At 43.9% G+C, this 26,751-nt stretch overlaps 1 protein-coding gene across 1 annotated transcript in view; it reads left to right on the top strand.

Annotated features, from left to right (window-relative positions):
• The first annotated feature begins 267 nt into the window (after positions 1-267).
• The window catches only part of NEF1 (no exine formation 1), a 64,325-nt gene continuing 37,841 nt past the window's right edge, over positions 268-26,751 (top strand). The window contains exon 1 of the mRNA XM_086788016.1: positions 268-1,787. Within this exon, the coding sequence (XP_086644142.1) occupies positions 603-1,787 (1,185 nt within the window). The 5' untranslated portion in view covers positions 268-602. The remainder of the gene's footprint in view (positions 1,788-26,751) is intronic.

Consider the following 26,751-nt stretch of genomic DNA (forward strand, 5'->3'; position numbering starts at 1 on the left):
TGAGCTTTTATGTATGGGATTGGGTGTTTATGAGAGGGCAAAACAAAGCACTATGTCCGCAAATAAGGTGCTCTCATTATTGTTTGGTGATTTGAAATTTGAAATTTCCAACGCAAAAACATGCCTTTAGTGAGAGAGAAAGAGCACCGAAAAAAATAAAAAAAGTAAAATGTCTGTTATTGGACTACGTGCTCAAAGATTTTTTATCCACTATTTTTTTTTGGGGTGGATACTCTTACTTTCACACGCGCTCCTTAGAGGGCGGCCGCCCGTTCCTTCGGCTGCAACTAGTTTTTGTTCGTAGTCATTACAAGGATGCAAGCTCACAGGAGGCAGGGCAAGGCGAGTTCAACTTGTAAGATGAGCACTCACAGTCGGCGGCGCAGAAATCATGGTGGTTAAATCCAAGTAAGGAGTAAGGGGGGAGAGAGAGAGAGTTTTGTCTTTTCTTTCTCAGAGACACCATGCGAAGCGCCCAATTGTGAGTTCGAAGTGCGAGATCGAGCTCAAGGGCAAAGTTGAATTGTGAATCAAAGCTTTTCCCTTTGCTCAGAAAGAAGCTTTTTTTCTTTTTGGCTTCTTGGGCACATAAATTCAGACCTATGATGGATGCCGCGTTCAGAACTAGGGGGTCAGCAATGATGACCCCTGTGATGCAGACAATGAAATCTCCATCACGCACTACCTATAACGGAATTGGGCAATCAAGCCGCCTGAGGTCTGGGGATTCCCGTTTTTCTGCAGGCAGCTTTCAGTACAACATAAGGGTAGGCATTGCCCTGACACCATGTGCAATTCTGCTGCTGGGAATGGGGGGTAAGCCTGTTCTTGGAGCCCTCACAGTGGGCCTTATGGTCTCTTACATCCTGGATGCCCTCCACATCAAACATGGAGCGTTTTTCGGCATCTGGGGCTCCATCTTCGCATCCCAGCTGGCTCTCGTCTTTGCAGGAACCAGCTTCTCTTCTATGGTCTCACTGCCTTTGTACTCCCTTGCCCTTCTCCTTTCATTCGAGGCGAATTTCCTCATTGGCATATGGGCCTCTTTGCAGTTTAGATGGTTGCAGCTCGAAAATCCGTCCATGGTGTTTGCTCTCGAACACCTCTTGTTCGCCTGCATCCCCTTTGTGGGGTCTGCCATACAAACATGGGGCATCATAGTGGCAGTGGGGATTGCCAACTCGCCTTTCTACCTCATGATGATCCTTTTTGAAATGTACTGGCTCTTTGCCTTGCCTCTGCAGTCATCTTTTAAGAATAAGCCAGAGAAGAACTATGGAGGGCAGATTGTGGATGAAGCTCTGATCCTTGGACCGCTCGATGGGGCATTCCATACCCTCACATTGCTGTTTCTACCTCTTCTGTTCTATATTGGCATCCACCATGCTCATGTATTATACTCTGTCAATGCAATCTGTGAGGTACTCTTGCTTTTCTTCGTGCCGTTGCTCTTTCAGCTCTATGCTTCAACAAGGGGAGGTCTTTGGTGGCTTGCAAAGGACCCAAAGCAGTTCCATCAAGTTCGTCTGGTGAATGGAGCTATAGCACTCTTTGTTATCATTGTGTGCCTGGAGATCAGAATTATTTTCTTCTCATTTGGCCAGTATATCCATACTCCAGCACCATGGAGCTACCTCTTTGTATCTATAGCTCTCTTAGGAGGTGCACTAGCAATGGGTGCTTATGGAATGGGCTTGATTAGTGACGCATTCAGCTCGGTTCTTCTAACAGGGGCAATGATGTTGGCATCACTTTCTGCATCTTTAGTTGTTGGACTTCCTCTAAAGGTAAGTTACTGTTTTATTCCCTTTTCTGGTTGCGTCCTTTTCTACATCTTTGGATACATTGTGTTATCTCCTTTTCTAAACTATATTCATTGTGTATGCTTTACAAAGGGGTTTGTATCTTTTTCCTTGTAGCAGTAACTGCAAATCTTCTTACAGTCGGTAACTACAGGTAAAGGATTTTGTGTATATGTACTGGTTGCTTGTTGCTGCTAGATACTTTAAAAAGCCAAACGAGGGAACCAAGCCCAGCCATAGGGGCAATAGCAAATCCAAAGACTTAAGAGGGAGCAACTAAGGCCAAGGATATTAGACCTTCACGCATTGTCTAGGGACAGAGACCATAATGTGGGCTGAGAATACAATGCTTTAAAAAACTTTGATATGTGTGCAGAGACAAACTCACCCTTTTTTTGGGGTAACCACTCCCTTTCTTTGTGCAGTTTCTTTTCAAAATTTGGCAGTAAACCTGTGCATAAAAAATTGCCGGTGCCACTTGGGGTGCACTAGTTACTGGTAGTTTTAGAACGTGTGGTTTTTGTTAATTCTTTCACTTTGTGAACATGGAAGTATGTTACGATATCTCGTAGGCACTATGATTTTACCAACTCCTGATGTGAATAGGTAATTTAACTAGGGCCGACTTTGAGAATTCAACTTCATCTAATCTTCCAACATTGTTGACTCAAGGAAAGTTTCGGAATTGAGGATTTCATCTCGAGAACTTGTTGTGTTTGAGGATTTCGTCTTTTGTTCCACATGAGTTGGAGCTCACACGGGACGTTCTGTTAGAATTGTGCATCTCAGTGTTCTGAGGCTTTTACCATTTATCTAGCATTTTATTGTATTTTTCCTATGAGCAGTCAGCCAGCCCTAGAGGCAGTCAGCCAGCTCACTCATGCACTATATAAGGAGTTCCCCATTATTCACTCCTTCATCCAATTCCCTTGCACATAGTTCAACATCCAGTTTGCTGGCCATTGCCATTGTAAAGCTTTACTGCCTTTATAAAAGGTGATCTTGTCCGACTCTCTCATTCTACTTTGCACTCTCTCATATGTTTACTGTTTATGCTTCTGCATGTGCTATCTCCTTCATGGTATCATAAGCTTAGGTCCAGGCTGCTCCAAACTCTGCAAATTTGCCCACCTTTCCCTCCTTTTTGCTGTGTGTTTTTCTCCACGTCTCTCCCGGCTACAGATCTGTGACAACAGTGGCTGCGTTTCCCCAACAGTGTTGCATTTTCAGGTCCAGCCAGCCGGCTGTTTGCTGCAGGCCAGTTTTGGTGGCTGCATTTTCTTCTACAAAGGTATAAGGTGGAGTTGTGGCTGTGTTTTCTGCACCGGCATCTGTTTTTGGTGAGTTCTTTGCACTTGGTGCTGCCAGTGTCGGAAATTCCGGACACGGAATCACCTGCCTCTATAGCTGTCCACTCCAACAGCCTTGGAAACGCCAACACGAACGGGGGGACCACCAGCCACCGACTGGAACACTTCTCTCACGGTTCACCACACCACCCACACCAAAAAGACGGCACAAAACAGGGGCACCATAGACAAAGTAAACACCCAGCAATTATATTCCCAGTAAACACATCATACAAGCTTCTCCCGACACAGAAGCCTCACTCACGCAACCATATAAACACTCAGGCTTGGATTTACTGCCAAGGGAATTCAACCACGGCCACACTGCCTCTGGAATTACCACCTTGCGTCTGACGACCAAGCCTCTTCAACCACATGACCCATCAACACTTCTCTGCAAATGCACTCTCTCTCCTGACGGCAACCATACATGAAATGACCTGCCACCCGTAGCGTCCGTGGCTGCGCCAACCACACCAGAAAGAACCCGTCCACTCTCTCTCTTCAGAGGGCGCCCCACCAGCAACCCTCAACTCTCTCTGCAGCCCATCACTTCTGTGTGTGTCGCCAGCACTCTCTGAAACGGTTACCTCTCTTGCCTTCGCTTGCGTCAGTCACCGCCGGCTACCCAAAACATATCTGCAGCCAGCCTGTCACCAGAAGCAGCTACTCCAACACCTCTCTCTCTCTCTCTGTGCTGATCCTCTACCAACCTCACAACAACGAGCACTTCCTCTGCCACAGGCAGCTTCTCTGCAGTGCTACCGGCCCCACCAGCCAAGCAGCAACACCTCTGTCCTTCTCTTCCAGGCGGCCCCCTCTCACATGTTGGTCACCCGCCAGCCTAAAACCATACCCACAGCCAGCCTTCTAGGCGGCTCCCCCACCTGTCCGTGGCGGCTCACAGTCGTCGCCAGCCTCTGTGCCAAGACCCTCCACGTCAAGCTTGTCCTCAGCAATCACAGCCACGCTGTCCTCTTCACTGCAGCTCCCTTCCACTGCTCTCTGGTCGCTAACCATCGGCGACCTCACCTCGTTGACGTCCCTGCGCATCAGCTTCTGGTCACATCCAGCTTCTTCCTCGACGATGTGCTACCAGCCCCACCGCAGCTCAACACCAGGAACCTTGGATCCGGCGCCCTCCTTACCAGCCCGTCGCCCACCTGGCTTCAGCACCTGCAGGCAGCTAACCCATCTAGGCGGCTCCCCTCTCTACAGCGGCTGCTCTTCACAAGGGAAGCCCTCGGCTCCACAAGGCGGCAACTTTTCCACCAGGCCCGACTTCACTCTTCTTCGCTTTCCCCAGTTCGCCAACTTTCTAGCATTTTCTTTCACGTGCTGGCAGTTGCGCTGGCAATTGAAATAAACGGCCAAGTGGACTTCTTCTAGCTAGCTACGTTGATATTTATTATTTTTATAAAAAGCCTAAAAGATAGCCACCCCAATGCTTTTCACACCATCTTCAAGGCAACGTTGGCCCCATGCTTCCACACACCTTCAAATACCACCTACGAGTGCCCACTCATTATATTTGGACGCGTACACAAACAAGCAACCGAGCGGCTGATACCACCTCCAGCGGACCACACTCCGGACAAACCTGCACAAGCCCATAGCAAAACCATCCACCCTGTACATCTGCCAAGGCATTCCAGGGCAAAGCTCTTCACATGCCATGCATCCCATATATACACAAGCCCAAAACACCTTTCAGATTTTCGCCTGACACCAGACAAGTGGCCCTACATTGTCTTCTTCCTCCACGAGTCCTTGCCCTCCCGTAGGAGGTTCCCGGTGTAGACTGTTTTGTTGCTGTCCCGCCTCTTTCTTTCTACGGTTTGAGAGGGGGCTGATTGTTCCTTGTGCCTCGCTTGGTTTGAAAGCACTTGAGACAAGTGTTTGAGAGCTGAGATTTTTTCTTTGCTGTTGTGGATATGACTCCCTCCTCCACGAACAAAGATGACAAGTTTAAAGGACCCAACTACGCTCATTGGAAGCTTCAGATGCGGGTTTGGTTCATCCACAAGGGTTTGTGGGACATTGTTTAGGGCACTGAAAGGAAGCTGGAGTGTCCACAAAACTCTAGGAGGTGGACTCAGGATCAGGAGGATGAATTTACTGTGGAATTACAAGATTGGGAGAATCGGGACTCGAAGGCGCATTCTATGCTTGTGCGGACCATCACCAAGGAAGTCTCACTGGTAGTGCAAACTCTCTCCAGTGCTCATCAGGTATGGTCAAAGTTGGAGGATCTCTTTACACGAGATTTATCGATGAGGGCAGTTACCTTGCACGGGAAGCTCTACGGTTTGTTATTTCCTGAAGGCAATTCCATGCAGTCTTTTCTCATGAAGGACAAGGTTATCCATGACCAATTACTGGCTATGGATGTTGCTTTGTCCTCTTCTCAGCTGGCTGCTGTTGCCATATATATAGGCAGTGATGTGTGTGAACACACTTAGGACCGCCGGGGCACTTTTTCCCTCTTTAGGAGGTTTTTTCCCCCTGCTTGTATATACGCCCATCATTCTAGGGCTAACTTATCTTTGTACATTGACACAATCTAATAAACTGTGTTGTGTGCATTCTTGCTTCTTCTTCTCCAAGCTTTGTGTGCTTTCTTGCAACCCTAATTCCAACAATTGGTATCAGAGCAGGCATCGGCTCCCAAGGCTACGCCGCTAGCACCCTCCGACTCACGTTCTCTGATTGAGAAATTTCGACAGTGCAGTTTTCTGCAAAACAGGCATACGTATTCTATTGTGGACCGTGCTACATAGCACGAGTTGTTTTCTGTTCAGTCTTTGCTTCATTACAGGTACTTTTGCATCAGTTTCAGTCAGTGGCCATGGCTGATAACAGCAATGATGTATTTCGCATGTTGTTTGCTGATGACAAATTGGATGGAGACAGCAACTACCCACTTTGGGCATACATGATGCAGCATGTTTTGGTTGCAAAAGGAGTGTGGAACATTGTGCAGGGTATGGATGTACGTCCAGGTTCTGTGGATGTAGGATCTATTGAGGATGTTGCAGGTTCTAGCAGCTCTACTGTTGCTGCTGTTTTACCCACTGCGAACAAGCTCGTTGGGATGGTAAAGATGCGTAGGCTCATGCCTTGATTGCACTTTCTGTCAAATGTAACATCACTCCACATATTCATTCAGCTAAAACAGCAAAACAGGCTTGGGATATTCTAGTTGGTTTGTATGCAAGTCGTAAGGAGGCAAAAATCTCTTACGTGCGTAAAGAGAGAGAATCGAGATTATGCAGGAAGATGTTGGATATGATAATTCAACTAAGAAGATTGATCAAAACATACTCAAGGTGGATCAAAGCTTGTACAAAACATCATGAATATGAGAGACAAAAACTGGTATATGCAGAAAATTGCTTTGAGATTAACACAAGAAGACACTAATTATGATTAGACATGAACCAAACTTACATAATGACTTGATCACGACTTGTACCTTATTTCGAGACTCCTCTACCCTATTTTTAGTTGCATGAGTTGCATGAACCATATGCACCAACCATTTGTAGGCTTTACACACCAACCACTGACCACTAGCCTAACAACCACACATTAAATTGGACTAAGGAGTTGGGATTACATTTATCCAACAATCCCCCCTTAAGACCAACTTCTTACAAGAACATGAACAAGACTAACATACCTCCTTGACACAATGAGTAAGAGTCCCCCCTTAACAACAACATAGGGTGGTGTACTCTCCTCTACAACTTGTCAAGTTGGAACAACATAAGTCTTGACTCAACCACATACATGACATAATTTAAAAAGCATACTCATCATCTACATCTTTTATACTAAGACTAGAACAAAGATTTGTTTCTTCTTGTTGGTTGACTTCTTCAACCACATGTGCCTTTGCTATCTTTTGATCTTTTTGGTAGCACTTTGAGGATGGATGATTCGTCTTTCCACAATACTCACAAGGATGTTTGGAGAAACAATTCTTAGTAAGATGATTTGTATGACCACAAATAGTACACTTCTTCTTTGCCGATGTCGAAGTAATAGCATATGCATAAGGATCTATCACATCCTTTGTAATCTTCTTATCTTCTTCCTGCAAAGAATTTATGATACTTTCCAAGGAAGGGATTGGCTCCTTCTCTTTAAGTACCGTCACAATTTGCCTAAAGTTTGAAGGTAAACTTTTAAGCAATATAGCAATAGCATCTTCTTCAGGAACAGGAGACTTAACATAAACCAATTGTATCATTAAGCTCTTCAACCTGTTAATCACACCTGTTAATCACAGCTGTTAAATTTTCATTACTCTCCATGGTTATATTAAAGAGTTGCATCTTCAAACTGATCTTGGAAATCATCTTCTAAAGCAGTAATGATAATACCAAGTGCTTGCTCATCTTTTGCTTGAAGTGCAGCCGTTGTAGGCTGTAGCTCTTGTAACTGCAGCAGAAATACCTGCTTCATCATTAGAAAGTGGCTTGACCGTACTCCACAGATTTTTCTTCATGAGGTAGCCCTTTACCTTGATTTGCCAGGTATGAAACCCCGTTCCGTTGAATTTGTCGGGGAATTTGGAGCTCATGATGATGAAATATGATGCTTGATGTTGATAACTTGCTCATATAGATGATTTAAGCCCAAATAATAAAAATATCATTAATATAGATCAAAATAAGAATCACCATGTTGTTTGAGCAAAAGAGGCAGAAAACAGGCGACTGGAAAACAGCTCCGTACAGCAGCTCCAGTGGACCAAATGCTTCAAGATTTGGTATGCTGAATCCTCATATGATAGCCTTGAATCACCTAAAAGGAATTAGGCTAATTCGTAGAGACGACGACGAATGCATGCGATTAGCAGAAAACGGGCGAATGCATGCGATTAGCAGAAAACGGGCTGCGTTGATGGCGATGACGAATTCGCGAAGCTGGGATCAAATTGGTCTACGATCTCCGTTTTAGGGCAAGCGTGGGAGCAAAGCAAGAGGCCTATAGCAAAATTTTAAGGTATCATCACCTCAGGTGCAAGCATGAAGGCAATCTACAGCATGTGGTTCAAACAGAGAAAAATTGGCTATGGTGATTAAGAGAAAAATTAGGGTTTTTGCTAATAAACTAAACCTAATTGGATCATACTCTGATACCAAATGTTGGATATGATAATTCAACTAAGAAGATTGATCAAAACATACTCAAGGTGGATCAAAGCTTGTACAAAACATCATGAATATGAGAGACAAAAACTGGTATATGCAGAAAATTGCTTTGAGATTAACACAAGAAGACACTAATTATGATTAGACATGAACCAAACTTACATAATGACTTGATCACGACTTGTACCTTATTTAGAGACTCCTCTACCCTATTTTTAGTTGCATGAGTTGCATGAACCATATGCACCAACCATTTGTAGGCTTTACACACCAACCACTGACCACTAGCCTAACAACCACACATTAAATTGGACTAAGGAGTTGAGATTACATTTATCCAGCAGAAGATGATGACATGAATGTTTTTCTTGCTGAGATTAAAGATCTCAAGGAACAGTTGATTTTTGCAGGTGAGATTATTCCTGATCATTCTCTTGTGCAGACTGTTCTTGATGCTTTACCTGAGTCATATCAGACTTTTACTTCCACGTGGAGACTTGTTACTGAGGACAGACCTGATGTTGTCAAGTATGATACTTTAGTCAACAAGCTCTTGCAAGAAGCGCAGTCCAGGCAAAACAGGGCTAGGCAACGTGCAGTTGATCAGGTATTTGTTGCTACCCAGCAGAGAAGAAGTGATAAGACAGCCCCTTTCACTGTTTCTTTTCCTATTAGTAGGTTTGCAACTTCTTCTCCTTCAGAGCACATCCAGGCATGTTCTTCAGGGAGCTATGGACACCCCCTTCATTGATGTATATCATTTTATACCCCCAGTATGGTACAGGATGGAGCTAGCTAGGTTGCATATCATGATTGTATACTCCATCCCCTCTCCCACTCATTGTACTTATTGCACACCCAGATTCAGCTTTTTAGTTCAGTACTTTTTCATTTTGTTGGGATGACAGAGGATACCCCATACAGGTACACCGATTTGTCTCAAGGCCGAGTTCGGTCTTTTGGAAGACGTTAATAAAATCTTTCTTTCTTTCTTTCTTTCTTCCACAGGTAGCAACAATAGGTCTGAGAAGGCTCTTGATAAAGGCAAGAAAAAAATCAGGTGCTTTGTAAGGCAACTGATTATGTCATTAAGAATTGTCCTAAGCTAAAGGCTAAAGAGGCAAAGAAAGAGTCAAATGCAGCCACAATAGCGGATGCTTCTACAAATGCAGATTCTACAAATGTTGTGCAGGATACAGAATGGGCGTTTAGCGTGTATTGCGAGTATGACCCATCTGTACATGATGCATGTTTGCCAGTATGACCCATCTGTACATGATGCATGTTTGGCAGTTTCTGTTGACTCTGATGTATGGTATTTTGACAGTGGTGCTACAAAGCACATTACCTCGCATCGTGATATGTTCACTTGTCTTGAGGCTGTCTCTAATGGGAATACTGTCACATGTGCCAATAATGCTTCTTACCCAGTGAAGGGCGTTGGTAAAATTATGCTTACTGCTGCAAATGGCAGCGCTTTCACACTTTCAGATGCTTTGTATGTGCCAGGGATAAAGAAGAATCTATTGTCTGTCTCTGCGCTTGCTAGACTTGGACTTGTAGTCAAATTTGTGGATGACAGATGTACTGTTCATGATTTGACTTCTGGTGATACGATTATTGCATCTGGCACCTTGTTTCGTGGGCTGTATAAGCTCAATTCTTATGACAAGTGTGTGGAAGATTCAGCAAATGCAGTTTCTGATGGAAAGGCAGTTTCAGATGCAAAACTATGGCATGCTCGTTTTGGTCATCTGAACTTTGCTAGTTTGCTGCATTTGCAGAAATTTGATATGGTTGCTTCATTGCCCCCTCTTGAGGCACCATTAAAACATGTTTGTGAAGGCTGTATTTTGGGCAAAATGCAGCGTTCTGCGTTTCCAAAGGATGGTTCTGTGCGGGCCACTTGCAAATTGCAACTTGTACATAGTGATGCATGTGGGCCTATGCAAACTCCGTCATTTGGTAAACACTTGTACTTCGTGACTTTCATTGATGATTACTCAAGGCATGCATGGGTATATCCACTGAAGGCAAAGCCCGAAGTGTTTTTGTGCTTCAAACAGTTTTTGCTTATGATTGAAAATGTATCCAATTGTAATGTGGGCATCCTCCGTTCTGATCGAGGGGGGGGAGTACATGTCTAAAGAGTTTGATGCATTTTTGGCTAGTCGTGGGATAAAACACCAATGTACAGTGCCGTATACCCCTCAGCAAAATGGTGTTGCTGAGAGGAAAAACAGGTCACTTATGGAGATGGCACGATGTATGGTCAAGAGCCAACCTTTGCCACATGCGTTTTGGCTTGAGGCTGTCATGTGTGCTGCATATGTACTTAACAGTCTGTTACTCCATACGAAGCTTGGCATGGCAGGAAGCCTTCTATTGGTCACTTGCGTGTCTTTGGTTGCTTGGCCTATGCTTTAGTGCCTGTGCAACAACGTAGAAAATTGGATGATAAGGCTGTCAAATGCATTTTTGTTGGTTACAGTGCTGAGAGCAAGGGTTACAGATTGTATCATCCACAGTCAAAGCGTATCTTGATTAGTCGAGATGTTTTTGTGGAAGATGCTGTGCAGCCTTTGTTATCATGTACCAAAGAGACAGGTGTGAGCTCACGGGATGTATTTGATACGTTGTTGTCTCTGTTTACAGGTGGGAATTCAAATGTAAGTCCTAATGAGGCAAATATTCAGTCTATGCAGATTTCAAACGACATCATAGATCAGCCTATTTCTGATGCAGATTTACAAGATGTAATTTATGAGGATAGGGCTGAAAATGAGCAGGCTAGAGGTATGCCTAAATGGCTGGTGCAAACCTTGCGTGATAGTAAAATTGATGCACCTATTTCTAGTCGTACTCGTTCAGGTTTTCAGCATGCCTCTTATGCATCAGATTGTTATGCTTTGGCTGTGTCTAGTATGTGTGAAGAGGAAGAACCTCTTTCATTTGATGAGGCACAAAAATCAGAAAATTGGTTGGCTGCAATGCAAAGTGAATATGATGCTATAATGAAGAATGGTATATGGTCTTTGTGTGATTTGCCTATTGGTAAAAAGGTCATTGGATGTAAGTGGGTTTTTAAGTTGAAACGAAAGCCAGATGGCAGTGTTGCTCGCTATAAGGCTAGACTTGTTGCAAAGGGTTATGCTCAAGAAAAGGGCATTGATTTTGATGAGACCTTTGCTCCCACTTGTCGTATGACTACCATTCGTAGCATTTGTGCATTGGTAGCTCATAATGGTTGGAATGTACATCAGTTGGATATAAAGACTGCGTTCTTGAATGGAGATTTGCATGAGGAGGTGTATGTATCGCAACCTCATGGTTGTGTTCAAAGAGGGCAGGAAAACAAAGTGTGCAGGTTGAAAAAGGCTTTGTATGGTTTAAAGCAAGCTCTACGAGCTTGGTATGAAAAGATACATGCATATGACTGCACATGGTTTTCAGAATAGTCCAACAGAAAGCACTTTGTATGTTAAACGTGTGGATGATTTACATCTAATCATTGCTCTCTATGTCGATGACATGCTGCTCACAGGACCAAATGACAGTCATATTGCTGATTTTAAGGCTGATTTGAATGCCTCTTTTGAGATGTCAGATTTGGGGCATTTGCATCATTATTTGGGGATACAATTTAAGCAATGTGATGGAGGTATTGCTTTGCGTCAGATAAAGTATATTGAGACATTGTTGCGGAGATTTGGCCTTGAAGACTGCAAGCCTAGTGCTACTCCAATGGAGACAGGTTTGAAGTTGAGTCTTCATGATGCTGGAGATCACTTTGATGTCACACTCTATCAGACAGCTGTTGGTTGCCTCATTTATGTATGCATTACGAGGCCAGACATTCAGTTTGCAGTCTCACAGGTGAGCAGGTTTATGCATAGCCCAGGGTCTCAGCATTGGAAGGCAGTTAAATGCATCTTTCGCTACTTGAGTGGCACTATACATCTTGGGTTGTTTTATCCTAAGGGGGGATCGTTGCCGCCAGATTTACATGCTTTTTCGGACTCAGATTGGGGTGGTTGCTATGACACAAGAGTGTCCACAAGTGGTTTTTGTTTCATGCTCGGTAGCTCATGCATATCTTGGTTGAGCAAGAAGCAACCTACTATGGCCACTTCTAGTCGTGAAGCTGAGTACAGGGCAGCTTTCACAGCTATGGTTGAGTGTGTGTGGCCCAGACGGCTTATGACTGACTTGGGTGTTGGACAGGAGTCTGCTACCTCTATCTACACTGACAGTCAGAGCGCATTGGCAGTTGCGAGAAACCCAGTTTTTCATGCTCGCACAAAGCACATTGAGGTGCATTATCACTATGTTAGGGAGAGACTCTCAGCAGGAGAGATCAGCTTGGCATATGTACCAACACATGACAACCTCCCCGATCTTTTCACAAAGGCGCTTCCTCGTGAGAAGTTTGAAGCTTTTCGCAAAGCGTTGGGCTTGCTCCCCTTTGTGGACTGATCTACTTCGGGCATGGCACTTTTCTATACATGAGTGCCAGCTCTCGTTCACACCATCACTCCCAGGGGAGATTTGTTGCCATATATATAGGCAGTGATGTGTGTGAACACACTTAGGACCGCCGGGGCACTTTTTCCCTCTTTAGGAGGTTTTTCCCCCCGGCTTGTATATACGCCCATCATTCTAGGGCTAACTTATCTTTGTACATTGACACAATCTAATAAACTGTGTGTTGTGTGCATTCTTGCTTCTTCTTCTCTAAGCTTTGTGTGCTTTCCTGCAACCCTAATTCCAACAGCTGCTCTTATCCTCACCAAGCTTCCTCCGGACTATGATGTGATTTCTCCCTACTTTTGGATGAGGAGTGTCCGTTCTCATCTCACAGGGTAAGTTGAAGGTGTCGTGTTTCCGCGGCTGAGGAGACTCCAGATGGTGTGCTTCTCTAGTACACATGCAGTTTTTCCCCATGTGCTTCTAGCCAGAAGAGGCTTGTGGGCGGGAGAGGGGGTTGATTACAGCTCCATGTACTGGTGCATGGGGACCGTGATTCGGAGTTCCAAGCATTAGACATTTGGCAGGACATGGTTATCTTTGGTACAGCAGAGATGATGAACTAGACTTGTTCCAAGTTCATTGTTCGAGGCTTTTGGGACGTGATGTGTTCCGTCCACTGTTGGGGATTATGGGCGTGGTATGTCCAGCAGCTCATCATCTATTTTTTGGAGTTCACTGCACACTTGTGTAGGAATTTGTGGCAAAGCAAAGTTCCTTGTTGTTCGTGGTGGCATCTTGTTTCGAGGAAATAGGTTGATGGGTGCTCTCTCTGAGGTGATTCTAGTAGTCGCGGTGCTGGAGGGTCCATGGTTGCATCTTCATCAACTTATCTTCTTCCGACTCTTGCACACTATGAGCTGCAGAGGGGGTGTTAGAATTGTGCATCTCAGTGTTTTGGGGCTTTTACCATTTATCTGGCATTTTATTGTATTTCTCCTATTTATTTGTCTTGTGAGCAGTCGGCCAGCCCTAGAGGCAGTCGGCCAGCTCACTCATGCACTTTTCCCATTATTCACTCCTTCATCCAATTCCCTTGCACATAGTTCAACATCCAGTTGCTGGCCATTGCCATTGTAAAGTTTTATTGCTGTTATAAAAGGTGATCTTGTCCAACTCTCTCATTCTACTTTGCACTCTCTCATATGTTGATTGTTTATGCTTCCGCCTGTGCTATCTCCTTCACGTTTAAGGAATAGAAGCTTAGATTTAAGCTTGTATACGATTATTGTATTCTGGAAAGATAAGGCAAAGATTAACTCTACGTGGGAGTTTGGTTGCTAGTAGCAATTTTCGAGGCTATTGAAGAGGGAAAGTATGTTACGTACTTGAGGCTAACATGAAGGTTAGATTGGCTAATCTGTTGGTTACGTGTTGCAAAAGATTAGTAAGCAAGCTAATTATAATTGCTAAGGCTCATAAAGTTAAAAATCCCTTAAGTTACAGCTATTTAGAACTTATAAGTGACTGTATAAGTGGGATGAGTCTATAGAGTGGATTATGGTATTGTCATGTGACAAATCATCTCACCAAAGTGAAAGATTTGCAGGAACAATTGCTCAACATTGATGAGGTTATCCCAGACAGACAAATGGTCACCAACACTCTTCATTCTTTACCGCCTTCCTACTTGGGCTTTCACACCTCTCTCAACCTCTCGATGAGAGGAGGTGGTGATCCCGTCACTTTTGAAGAGCTCGTGGGTTTACTCGTGCAGGAAGAGCAAACAAGAGCAAACATATCGAGCAACCGTAGTGGAGAAAAGGCATTTACAGCCAAGGATAAGGGTAAAGCAAAGAGCTTTAAGCATGGGGGACAACAGTCTAGCAAGGCTGGTCATGGACAGCCCTCTTCTAGTGGTGAAAAGTCTGACAAAGGGGATGCAAACAAGCCCAAAAAGAAGGGCAAATGTCACTACTGCCATAAGCCTGGACACTACATCAGTGAATGTAGGAAAAGGATTGCAAAAGAGAAAAAGAAAGAAGCAGGCAATGCAGTAGCAGACTCTTCGGATGACAAAGCACAGCAATCAGCTAATGTAATCCAGGAAGAGTACACTTTTTTGGTCACATGCACTAGTGACACACCAAGTGCTTCAGTCACTGATATGTCTTGCATTGCATCTGACAGACAGAATGCATCATGGTATTTTGATAGTGGTGCTTCGAGCCACATCACTTCATGCAAAGATGTATTTCAGCACTTGGTTTATGCTTCAAATGGCCGCACTGTATCATGTGCAGATCATACCACATATCCAGTAAAGGGAATTGGTAATGTCATACTTATTGCAGCCAATGGTGCCAATATATGTATGAAAAATGTATTGTATGTTCCAGGGATAAAGAAAAATCTGCTCTCCGTCTCAACCATAAACGACCAAGGTTTCAAGGTTGAATTTGAGGACGGGAAGTGTTTGGTAAAAGACCCATCAAATAGTCACTTCTGGAACACGATACAAAGGCTTGTATAAGCTGGACAGCTATGACAAGCGCACTTATGATGCAAATACAGTGGCTGCCCACACTCCTGCTATGCATGATGCAGAGCTATGGCATGCTCGTTTTGGGCATGTAAATTTTCAGAGTTTGATGCTTTTGCAGAAGCATCATATGGTTGATAATATGCCGCCTCTTGAGTCTCCACCAAGACATGTATGTGAGGGGTGTATTTTGGGAAAAATGCAACGCAAACCATTCCCAAAGATGGAGCTGTTAGAGCTGAAAATAAATTACAGCTCATACATAGTGATGTATGTGGTCCAATGCGGACACCATCCATAGGGGGGCATCTTTACTTTGTCACATTCATTGATGACTACTCCAGGTTTGCTTGGGCTTACCCTTTGAAAGCAAAAGAAGATGTGTTTACATGCTTTTGACACTTTGTAGCAATGGCTGAAAATATGTGTGCATGTAAAGTCCAAACACTCCGCTCAGATAGAGGTGGAGAATACATGTCAAATGCATTCAAGGATTATATGCTTCAAAGGGGCATCAAACACCAATGTACTGTGCCTTATACACCGCAGCAGAATGGTGTAGCTGAAAGGAAAAATAGATCTCTCATGGAGATGGCCAGATGCATGGTGAAAGCACAAAAGTTGCCTCACAAATTTTGGATGGAAGCTATAATGTGTGCAACTCATGTGTTGAACAGGTGTCCAACAAAAGCTTTGAAAACCATAACACCATTTGAGGCTTGGTATAGCCGAAAGCCAACAGTGGATTATATGCGTACATTTGGGTGTTTGGCATATGCACATGTGCCAGAACAACTCCGAACAAAGCTTGATGACAAAGCAATTAAATGCATTTTTGTGGGCTACAGCAATGAAAGCAAAGGATACCGTCTTTATAATCCAACTACACGAAGGATTTTTGTAAGTAGAGATGTGGTATTTGCTGAAAATTCAGAACAGCCCATGGTCAGCTTGTATAAAAGCAATGATACAGGCTTACAGGACATGTTTGATGGACTTTTACCCATTGCAATTAGGGGGGATTCAGATCAGCCAGCCCCCACACAAGAAAATCCACATGTAGAACATGTGGAACAGTCAGCCATTCAGCCTCCTTCTGTGGAAGAAGTGGAAGATCTTGTCAGGGAAGAGCAAACAGCCATAGACACAGCCAAGTCAGTGCCAAGATGGTTGCTGAAAACTTTGCAAGAAAGCAAACTTGCAGCTCCACTCACAGGTAGAACAAGGGCTAGTTCCAGCCATGCTTTGAATGTACATCGTGGGGAGTCTGCATTCGCAATGGGTGGTCTCTTTGATTCAGAAGAGCCTTCTTCTTATGAAGAAGCACATGAGAATGAGCATTGGTTGCAAGCTATGCAAGCTGAAATTTCTTCTATCATGAAGAATAATACATGGGATCTTGTGGAATTGCCTAAAGGCAAGCATGTAATTGGCACAAAGTGGGTGTACAAAGTCAAACGAAAGTCTGATGGTACTATTGACAGGTACAAAGCAAGACTTGTGGCTAAAGGCTACTCCCAGAAAAAGGGAATAGATTATGAAGAGACTTTTGCTCCTACTTCGAGAATGACCACAATAAGATCTGTGATTGCATTGGTTGTCCATAAAGGATGGAAAGTGCATCAATTGGATATCAAAACTGCATTCTTAAATGGGGATTTACAGGAGGAAGTATATGTAAATCAGCCCATTGGTTTTGTAGTTCTTGGTGAGGAACATAAAGTATGCAGGTTGCACAAAGCATTGTATGGGTTAAAACAAGCTCCAAGAGCTTGGTATGATAAGATACATGCTCATCTAACCAGCCAAGGTTATGAGAATAGTCCAGCTGAAAGCACATTATATGTGAAGAAAACCAATGCCGATATTCTCATAGTCATCTTGTATGTAGATGACATGCTCATTACAGGTAAGCACAAATTTCAGATTTCAAAGCTGATTTGAAAGCTGAATTTGATATGTCAGATTTGGGACCTTTACACTACTATCTCGGCATACAGTTTATGCATACAGATGATGGCATTGTTATGCAGCAAACTAAGTACATAAAAAGTTTGCTAAAAAGGTTTCACATGGATGAATGTAAGCCCATTTCTACTCCAGTAGAATCAGGTGTACGGCTTACTATGCATGATATTGGAGAGCCTTTTGAGGCCGGCCTTTATATCCAGGCAGTGGGATGCCTCATTTACTTGTGTAACACGAGGCCAGACATATCTTTTGGGGTGTCTTTGTTGAGCAAATTCATGCACAGCCCAGGCACAAAGCATTGGCAAGCAGTCAAACGCATTTTTCGATATCTTAAGGGTACCCTGGATCTTGGTTTGTTCTATCCCAGGGGGGGCAGCTTGCAGCTTTATGCATACAGTGATTCAGATTGGGCTGGTGATTATGATACCAGGCAATCCACCAGTGGGAATTGTTTTTTTCTTGGCAGTTCATGCATATCTTGGTTGAGTAAAAAGCAACCCACTGTTGCTACATCTACTTGTGAGGCTGAGTACAGGGCAGTCTTTACAGCTACAGTAGATTGTGTATGGTTGAGGAGACTATTGGTTGATCTTCGTGAGTGTCAGCAGACACCCACCACCATTCTCACTGATAGCCAGAGTGCTATGGCCGTGGCACGAAATCCAGTATTTCATGCACGTACCAAGCACATAGAGATTCATTATCACTATGTCAGAGAGAGGCTACATGCAGGGGAGATCAGTTTATCTTATTGCCCTACACAGGATAATGTTGCAGATCTATTCACAAAGGCTTTACCTCGAGAAAAGTTTGAAGCTTTCCGCAAAGCTTTGGGCTTACTCTCATACAGAGAGTGATCTGCTTTCTTGTACAGGTTCACACTAGTGCTATGTGTGAACAGGGCTTAACCAAGGGCACTTTTTCCCATGTGGTTTTTCCCCTTGGACATCAAGTGTGAAAGGACACATATAATATTTTGTAGTTCTATATTATATGGATGTGGCACACATGCAAGGGTTGACTTGCATTTTGTGGATATCACACTTTTGGCTCTCTCTCTCTCTCTCTCTCTCTCATTTCTGTGTGTGAGCTTCTCTACCCTGCACCTAACCCTAATGTGCAGGTTTGTGTGTGTGAGTGTGTGAGTCCAACACCCAACACTCTTCATCTACCCATTTAGCATCAATGGGAAGATAGTTCTTAAACTTCACAAGGTAACACCTGACAACTTTGCCTGCAGTAAGCTTGCGTTCCTTGTGATACACAATCTGCTCTGGCTGCAAGATCTCCTCAAGCTTATCCACTTTTGGTGGATCCTCTATGACTGTCGCACTCGGCTCCTACATACTTGCGAAGGAGACTCACATGAAAAGCATTGTGTATGTGCCAATGACTAGGTAATGCCAATCTGAAAGCCACTTCATTGATCTTCTCGATCATTCGAAAAGGTCCATAGTACCTGGTTGCAAGCTTAGGATATGCACCCTCTTTGCCAGGCCTCTTTGCAAGTCTTGCTTTCTCAAATTTCAGCAATACCCAATCATTTTCTTTAACATCCAATTGCCTTCTATGCTTGTCGGCAGCCTTTTTATGCTTGTCTTGTGACCTTGCAATAGCTGTCCGCACCTGAGCAAAAGCAATATCCAAGTCTCTTACATACTCATCAGCTGCAAATATCTCATCCTTTGTGCGAAGGATGGGTGGCAAAACCACCTTACCATAAACAATCTCAAACGGGGCCTTTCCCGTAGATGCATGCACCGTGTTGTTGTATGCAAATTCCACAAGCGGTAAGTACTTCTCCCAAGAAGACTTCTGATCCGCGACATAACATTTCAAGAGATCCAACACGGCTGAATTTGCAGCCTCACTTTGCCCATCCGTTTGAGGGTGATAAGCTGATGAGAAGTCCAATTTGGTGCCCATATTATCAAATAAGGCCCGCCAAAAGAGACTTGTAGTCCTGGGATCTCTATCCCCCACAATGGACTTCGGCATTCCATGATGTTTGAACACTTGTGCAAGATATATTTTAACCATATGCTCAGCTTTGATGGTCTTTTTGACCGGCAAGAAATGAGCTTGCTTGCTAAACCTGTCCGCAATTGTCCAAATTGCATCATTACCCTGTTGGGTCTGTGGCAAGTCCATTATGAAATCCATTGTAATACTTTCCCATGGCTGCGTGGGAATAGGCAATGGCTGAAGCAAACTTGGAGCCTTTTGCCTATCAAATTTCACCTTTTGACAGGTGATACATGCACGTACATGTGTCTCTATGTCCTTCCGCATACCTGGCCAAAAGAAATAATGCTCAATCATGTGCGTAGTGTTATCTCATGAAAGATAATTGCCTATGTGTGGTGTCTGACATGAGGCAAAAGGTTTTGGATGAGTGCCATGCTCCTCCATATGCTGGTCATAGAGGCATAATGCCTCCTCTTTGATCACATATGAGGCATGTGCATGACTAGCCATCAAATCAACCCAAATAGTGGCAAAATCAGCATCCGTATGATACAAATCATGCATGGTAGACAAGTCCCCATGAGAGGCAACCGAGATAGTTGCTACATACGGCTTTCGTGACAATGCATCGGCCACTACATTCTTCTTTCCCGGGGTGTGCAAGATCTGAAAATGAAACATAAAGAGGAAATTGGCCATCCTCATATGCTTCTTTGACAACTTAGTTTGGGTAAGAAAATACCTCAAACTCTGGTGATCTGTCTTCACAGTAAAATCAGCCCCAAGAAGGTAATGTTTCCATATAGTAAGTGCATGAATTACAGCCAAGAGCTCTTTCTCATAAATGCCAAGAGGTAGCTCTGCATCATGCAATCTACGGTTCCTCTTGATTAAGGACAACTCCTGTGCAATTTCCAGATGCATCACATTCCACACAACAAGGCTTTTGCAAATCCGGAATGATCAACACTCGACCATGAGTAGTTGCATCTTTCAATTTGAGGAATGCATCCCTCTCTACATTAGTCCATTTGAACACGGCCTTCTTCTTTGTCAAATCATGCAAAGAAGAAGCAATCCATGCAAAGTGCCGAATGATACTGCGGAAGTAAGAGCATAATCCAAGAAAACTACGGATCTCATGTACCGAACTCAATTCGGGGCAATTCAGAATTGCATCAATCTTTGCAGGATCCATCCGCACTCCATCTTTGGACACAATATGCCCAAGATAATGTATCTCTGACAAGAAGAACTCACTCTTCTTTGCATTTATGAAGAGTTTATGCTTACGGAGTTCTTCAAAAACAATGGCCAAATGAGCTCTATGCTCTTCTTCGGTCTTCGAGAAGACTAGGATGTCATCAAAGAAGACACTTGTAAATTTCCTGTATCCACGGAATATGCGATCCATCATTCTATTGAATGCGGGGCATTTGTAAGACCAAAAGGCATAACAAGATACTCATAAAGCCCAAATGCTGTCCTGAAAGCAGTTTTGTGTACATCCTCAGGCACTACACGCACTTGATGATACCCACTCTTGAGATCAATTCGGCTAAAGCATGCCGATCCATCCAACTTGTCAAGGATGTCGTCTATATGTGGAATCGGAAACCGATTCTTGATGCAAAGCTTATTCAAAGCTCTATAATCCACACATACGAAAGGATCCATCCTTCCTTTGAACCAAGAGGACAGGTGAACAATATGGGGAAGAGCTTGGCTGAACTAAACCCTTCTCAAGAAGCTCATTGACTTGCTTCATGATCTCCTCTTTTTGGGATGCACTTACACGATAGGCTGGCCTATTAGGTGGTGAGCTACCCGGCACAAGATCAATGCGATCATCTTTCGGTCGTACGGGTGGCAACTCATCAGCAAAACAATCATTGTGCTCTTGCAAAAATTTCAGCCTATCATTACTAAGAGTGTTTACATGTACATTATTTTCCTCAACATGATCTCGTACAAGAATCAAGTATGCAAAAACACTCTTTTTCATTACTTTCTTAATTTGTACATGAGATACAAGGGGAATGGTATCACCCTCTTCACCAGCATTAATTACATGCTCTCGGCCTTTATGCATGAAGGTGATCCTGTTGGTCTTGTAAGCCTTGCACGGATCAATACGTGTATGCCAAGGCTTTCCAAGCAATACATTACAGCCATTCAAAGGCGCCACAAGAAAATCCTCATGATCCGCCAAAAATAGGCATGACCTGCACTTCTCTACCAACAAAGGCAGCCCTTGCTTCAATTTGAGGACCCATGTCCTCCACTTCAATACCCAAAGCAGCTGCCATATGTGTGGATATGAAATTTTCAGATGCACAATCATCAAACATGAACAAAGCGGGCTGATCCTTGAGCTGTCCCCAAGCTTTACATACAACCCTGTCTTTGCTGTCATGTGAAGTGTTGCCCTACACATCCGGAACCATATGCACATTAGGCTTTGATGCATTTGCATTATCACGCTTCTTCTTGTTTGGGCATGCCTTTGCAATATGCACGGTGCTACCACAAGTAAAGCATTTTCCCTCGCTCATATATTGCTTTTTCTGCTCCAAAGTGAGACCATAGTCTCTTAGTTTGAAGGGATGCTTCTTGGTAGTGTTATTTTCAGCCTTTGGACCATGTTTATCTTGGTTTTGGTCTTTTTTAGGTGGCTGTCCATCATTTTGCATGTTTTGGATAGCTCTCTCTTTGCCTTGAAATGAGGGTTTAGCCTTATTGGATCGACTCAATTTGAGTTCCAATTGCACGACGGCGGCGGCTGCAATTAGTTGGTGTAAGGTATGACCAAGATACATTTGTAGTCCCGCTTTGTACACGGGTTGCAATCCGGATTGAAATCTTCTCTTCCTTTCCGCCTCGGTGACATGCATAAATGGAGACACCTCCAAAAGCACTTTCCAAAACTTTTGTACATATGCATTTACCGATTCCCTATCATTTTGCTTCACCCAATCCCACTTCATTGTTATCTCATTCAATGCATTGGGAGAGGCAAGAATTGAGCATAGAACCTCTCCTTGAACTCTTTCCATGATCTAACAGGATTCGGTGAGAGCTTCTCCGTGAGCCACCAATCGGCAGCAGTGCCTTTCATAAACATGCTTACATGCCGGATCATGGATTTCTGAGTGAAATCCTCATCACTAAAAGCAATATCAAACTGGGCAATAAAAGCAAGTGCCTTTGATGCATCATATTCCCCATGATATGTGTCAAACTTCACAGATTTGTCTCCAGCTTTGAAGTCACGAGACTTTGATGCATGTGTCTGCATCTCAACATGTTTTCCCCCATGTTTGTCCATTGGGACAGCCCCTGTGATTGGCATCATTTTTTGGACCAAAAGGTGATGCATAAGGCATAGATACATGTGCCCTGTAAGCATGAGGCATGGCTGGCCCCTCAACATGCATTGATACATTTTCAGCCATAGCTTCTCCCTCACGAACACACTCGAAGGGATGAGTGGCATGAGAAATATGCGGAATACCTGCACCAACAGAAAATTGCAGTCCATGTTGCATGTGTTGTGCATGCACATTTTCAGCCGGCAATGGCATTTGACATACATTTTGACCACTGCCATAAACATTGTATCGTTTACGGGCTACATAAGGTATTCCTGCATGGCGTGAAGTCACTGATTGTTTCTCTCCCATAGCATGGAGATTCATCCTCTTAGACATAATTCTTGTTCGGGCACCTGTGGGGATTCCAAGACATGTGGGATGGTTGCCTTTTCTACATGGCATCCTCGGTACGAGCCAAGTATGCACGTGCTGCATCCCTCGGTTGCATGTGTAACTCTTGAGCAATCATTGCCATTGCATGATCCATATAAGATTTAGCTTTCTTGGCCTTCAAACAGTCATGTACCAATGGATCCTCGCGGCGGTAGAGATTCAATTCTTCTTGTTGTGCATGGAGAAGAGCCTGCATACGAGTAGGTTCAGCCCTCAAGACTATGGACTCTTCTTCCTGCATCTTCTCTTTGCCACGGGACGACTGTCCCACATATTCATGTTCCCTAATGTGCACCACATGAGTTTGCTCATCTTGTAAAGCATTGGAGGCATGCATTTCATTGTCCCTGCCTCTTGTTTTAGCATCTCCAACATTCATTGTATGGCTGTCCATAATGTTCTAAGTGTAGAGTTAGCTAGTGTTCACGGTGATCGTCTCTCACGATAGAAGTGAAAGAGAACCGTATGCTCTGACACCAATGTAACTTGGTTGAACACAATGCTAATCAATACACTTAAATACACTAAGATTTGATGGACACTTGCTTAAATACAATAAGTAAATTGCTGAATCGACAAGAGACACACAATGAGCCGGAACGGCCGACCCCTCCCTCAAATAAAGTATATTGATCTTGGGAGAATCAAGTACATAGTGTCATGGGCATTTCTGACTAGATTTCCAAACCAATGCATATGAATACATTATTGCAAACAAGTGGTTGTCGTTGTAGACTTGCAATCCACACTACCCTCTCAAGTGCCCATGTTCCCTAGCATCTGCTCTCTATTGTTCCACCAACAAATGGTAGCAACAATCTGCAAGAGAGTACGTAGGACAAGAGAACACTACGCAGGGTATGTCACCTTGTAATCCGGTTCCTCCCTCCTGCTACATGCTTCCATATTTAAGCATTAAAGCTTACCAATTGCAAGTAGAGTCGATGACAGCGGAAGTCTTCGCGACGGAAGTCCTTGGAGTAAAGAGATCTTCGATTTGTCGCAATTCTTCGCGACAAAAGTCTTCAAGAGGATGAAGGTAACCTTGGGAAAGCTTCCCCTATGGCTCAACTTGAGAAAGGAGGACTGAAATTAGGGTTTTCAGCAAAAAGACCAGAAATTACAGCAATAAAGAGAGCTGTTTTGCTGAATTTCAATCATTGGGAGTGTGTAGGAGAGTGATTAGCATCCGGAAACACTCTTGGAAGCTTGAAAATCACCTTAGCAAGCTTGGAAATGGAGTTGGGAAGGAGAATGTGCAGAAAATGCAGCCCAACAGTCCTCATGAAGGAGGCGCCAATTTCTAGAGAGAGGAGGAGGAGAGCGGTGGTGAGTTGTCCAGTGTAGGTGGCAGGCAGGTGCTTTGTGGAGCAAGCTAGAGTGGACACATGGCTGGTTACTTCCTTTGTACAAAGGGTATAAGGTCTGGGCGGTGGACATTGGGTTATGTCCATCTCGGGACACCAGTGTGTAAACACCGGGCTGGTCATAATTCATAAGTGAGTTTTGGTCGCCCAAAACTTAATGAAGTGTGTACGCACTCACTTATAAATTAGTGCTAACTCCTAAGGCCAAGTTTATGACCAATACTTACCACCTGTCACTTGCCACATAACCATGTCAGCAGACAGTTTCACACGCACGGTTCGCGGGCGGACGTTCCCTTACTCGGAACTATACATTGGTTAAGCAAGCATGAAAACAGCATGCAATTTCAATTGCAAGCAAGCACATAAAGATGCTATGCAATGCAGCATTGGTATGGACAATCCCCGTTCATGAGACTATAACAAAATAGACGTGCTCCAGGCAAGTACACGAGGTACCAGACCCAATGGAACACCAATCCACCAAGCATTTCCGGGCATGTACACGGGGACACAAGTCCCAACGGAAAGCCAAGTCCAAAGTATCACATGAGTGGCATCAATCCCCGGCATATACAATTGCCATGGACACCAGTCCAATGTACATACATGATAAGAAAGCACGGGTGGACTAATTGGGTGGCCTAATGGTGACACTGCTCTTCTTGCAAGAGTACTGAAACCAGCTCATCAAATAAGGGCATTTGGATTTCCCTTCATCATCATGAGTCAAGGGTAGAGGCAAAACTCTCATAAGAATCCGGCAATGCATTGAGAACTGTGGGCACCAATGTACTATCAGGATATATCTCATCCACACTAGCAAGCTGCTCCTTAAAATCTTTGATCTTGGTCAAGAAGCTGTCCATTGAGTCTCTCTCATTCATGTGCTCAGACTCCAACTGTTTGCGTAGATATGCAACATGTGCTTCATTGCGTACCTGGTATAATGCAGCAAGTGCATCCCATGCCTGTTTTGAAGTCTTACATGACCGAATATGAGGAATAATGCTTCGCTTCAGAGAGTGCAAGCAATGCATGTGCCTGTGCATCTCTTCCATCCCATCTCGTTTGAGCCACTGTGGGGGGTACTGGTGGTGCATGTGGAGGAGCCACATTTGTATCAGATTCTACTTGAGATGTACCTGCTACACCTAGTTGCTCTAGTAATTGTGAAATAGGACGAGTTTCACTACCACTGACCACATTCCAAAGGCCTTTAGCAACCAATACATGCCTCATTATATAGGACCACAATGGATAGTTAGTCCCATCAAGTTTGTCCTCAGCAGACAACATGTTGAATACATCACTACTGCCAGCCATGACTTTCTACCAAGTGCAAAATCTTTCAACACATTGCAAGTACTCAGTATTCACTGAATGCAAGCTTGGATGGCTGCCAATTGACTGTATCACCTGTAAAGTGTATGAAAATTAACACAAAGTAGAGAATAGATTGTTACTAGCAAAAGCATGATGTCGATGTTGTTGAAGACATTGTGGATGCTGCTGCACATCAAACTTTGCCGCTATACAGTCCAAGCACCCAAAATCGAGCAGAATCAATCCAAAATGACGCCTCTCCAGAACTTCCACAGAAACCTTGCGGTGCCCGAAACGCGCCCGAATTGTGTCGCAGACCCCGAAAATGTAGTATACTTTGTATACAGCACACTACAGTATACACCTTCTTCTCCTAAGAGGGTATCTCAGAAAAATAGGGTGATGAGGAGGGAGGTAGACTACTAGATCAAGTGTCAAGGAAGCTAGCTCTGATACCAATTGTTGGAATTAGGGTTAGGGTTGCAACAATGCACACACACAAGATAGAGAAGCTTGAGAGCACACAAACTCACTAGATTAGAATGAACAAATGTGTGCCAGATACGAACGATAAGTACACACCCCAAAATGAGTAGATAAGAGGGTGTACATACGCACGGGGGAAAAACCTCCTAGTGAGGGAAAAAGTGCCCCGGCGGTCCTAAGTGTGTTCACACACATCACTACCATATAATGCTACAGGGACTGTATCACTTCAGTATATTCAGCATAGTTGCTCCATATCTCTTTCTCTCTTGCACTCTGTGCTTAGCGCACTCTAGTGCTTATTTGCTTCTGCTCTGTGCACTCATTCATGGTATCATCGCTCCCGGTTTAGTGATTCCCTCTGCTGCCCTAGATTGTGCCCTATCTAGAGTCCCTTCACCTTTGTGTTTTTCTCAGATTTGCAGCCCTGTGGATGCTGCGTTTTCTGGACAGTTGCTGCTGATTGCTTTCCCTTCACTTTGGCTTCATCGCTTACAGTCTGAAGGTATTTTCTCATCAGCGTTTTCTTCCTACTTGAAGTTTG

Source organism: Cibotium barometz, chromosome 51, assembly GCF_041138505.1.
Source record: "Cibotium barometz isolate CiBa-2024 chromosome 51, ASM4113850v1, whole genome shotgun sequence".
Lineage (NCBI taxonomy): Eukaryota > Viridiplantae > Streptophyta > Polypodiopsida > Cyatheales > Cibotiaceae > Cibotium > Cibotium barometz.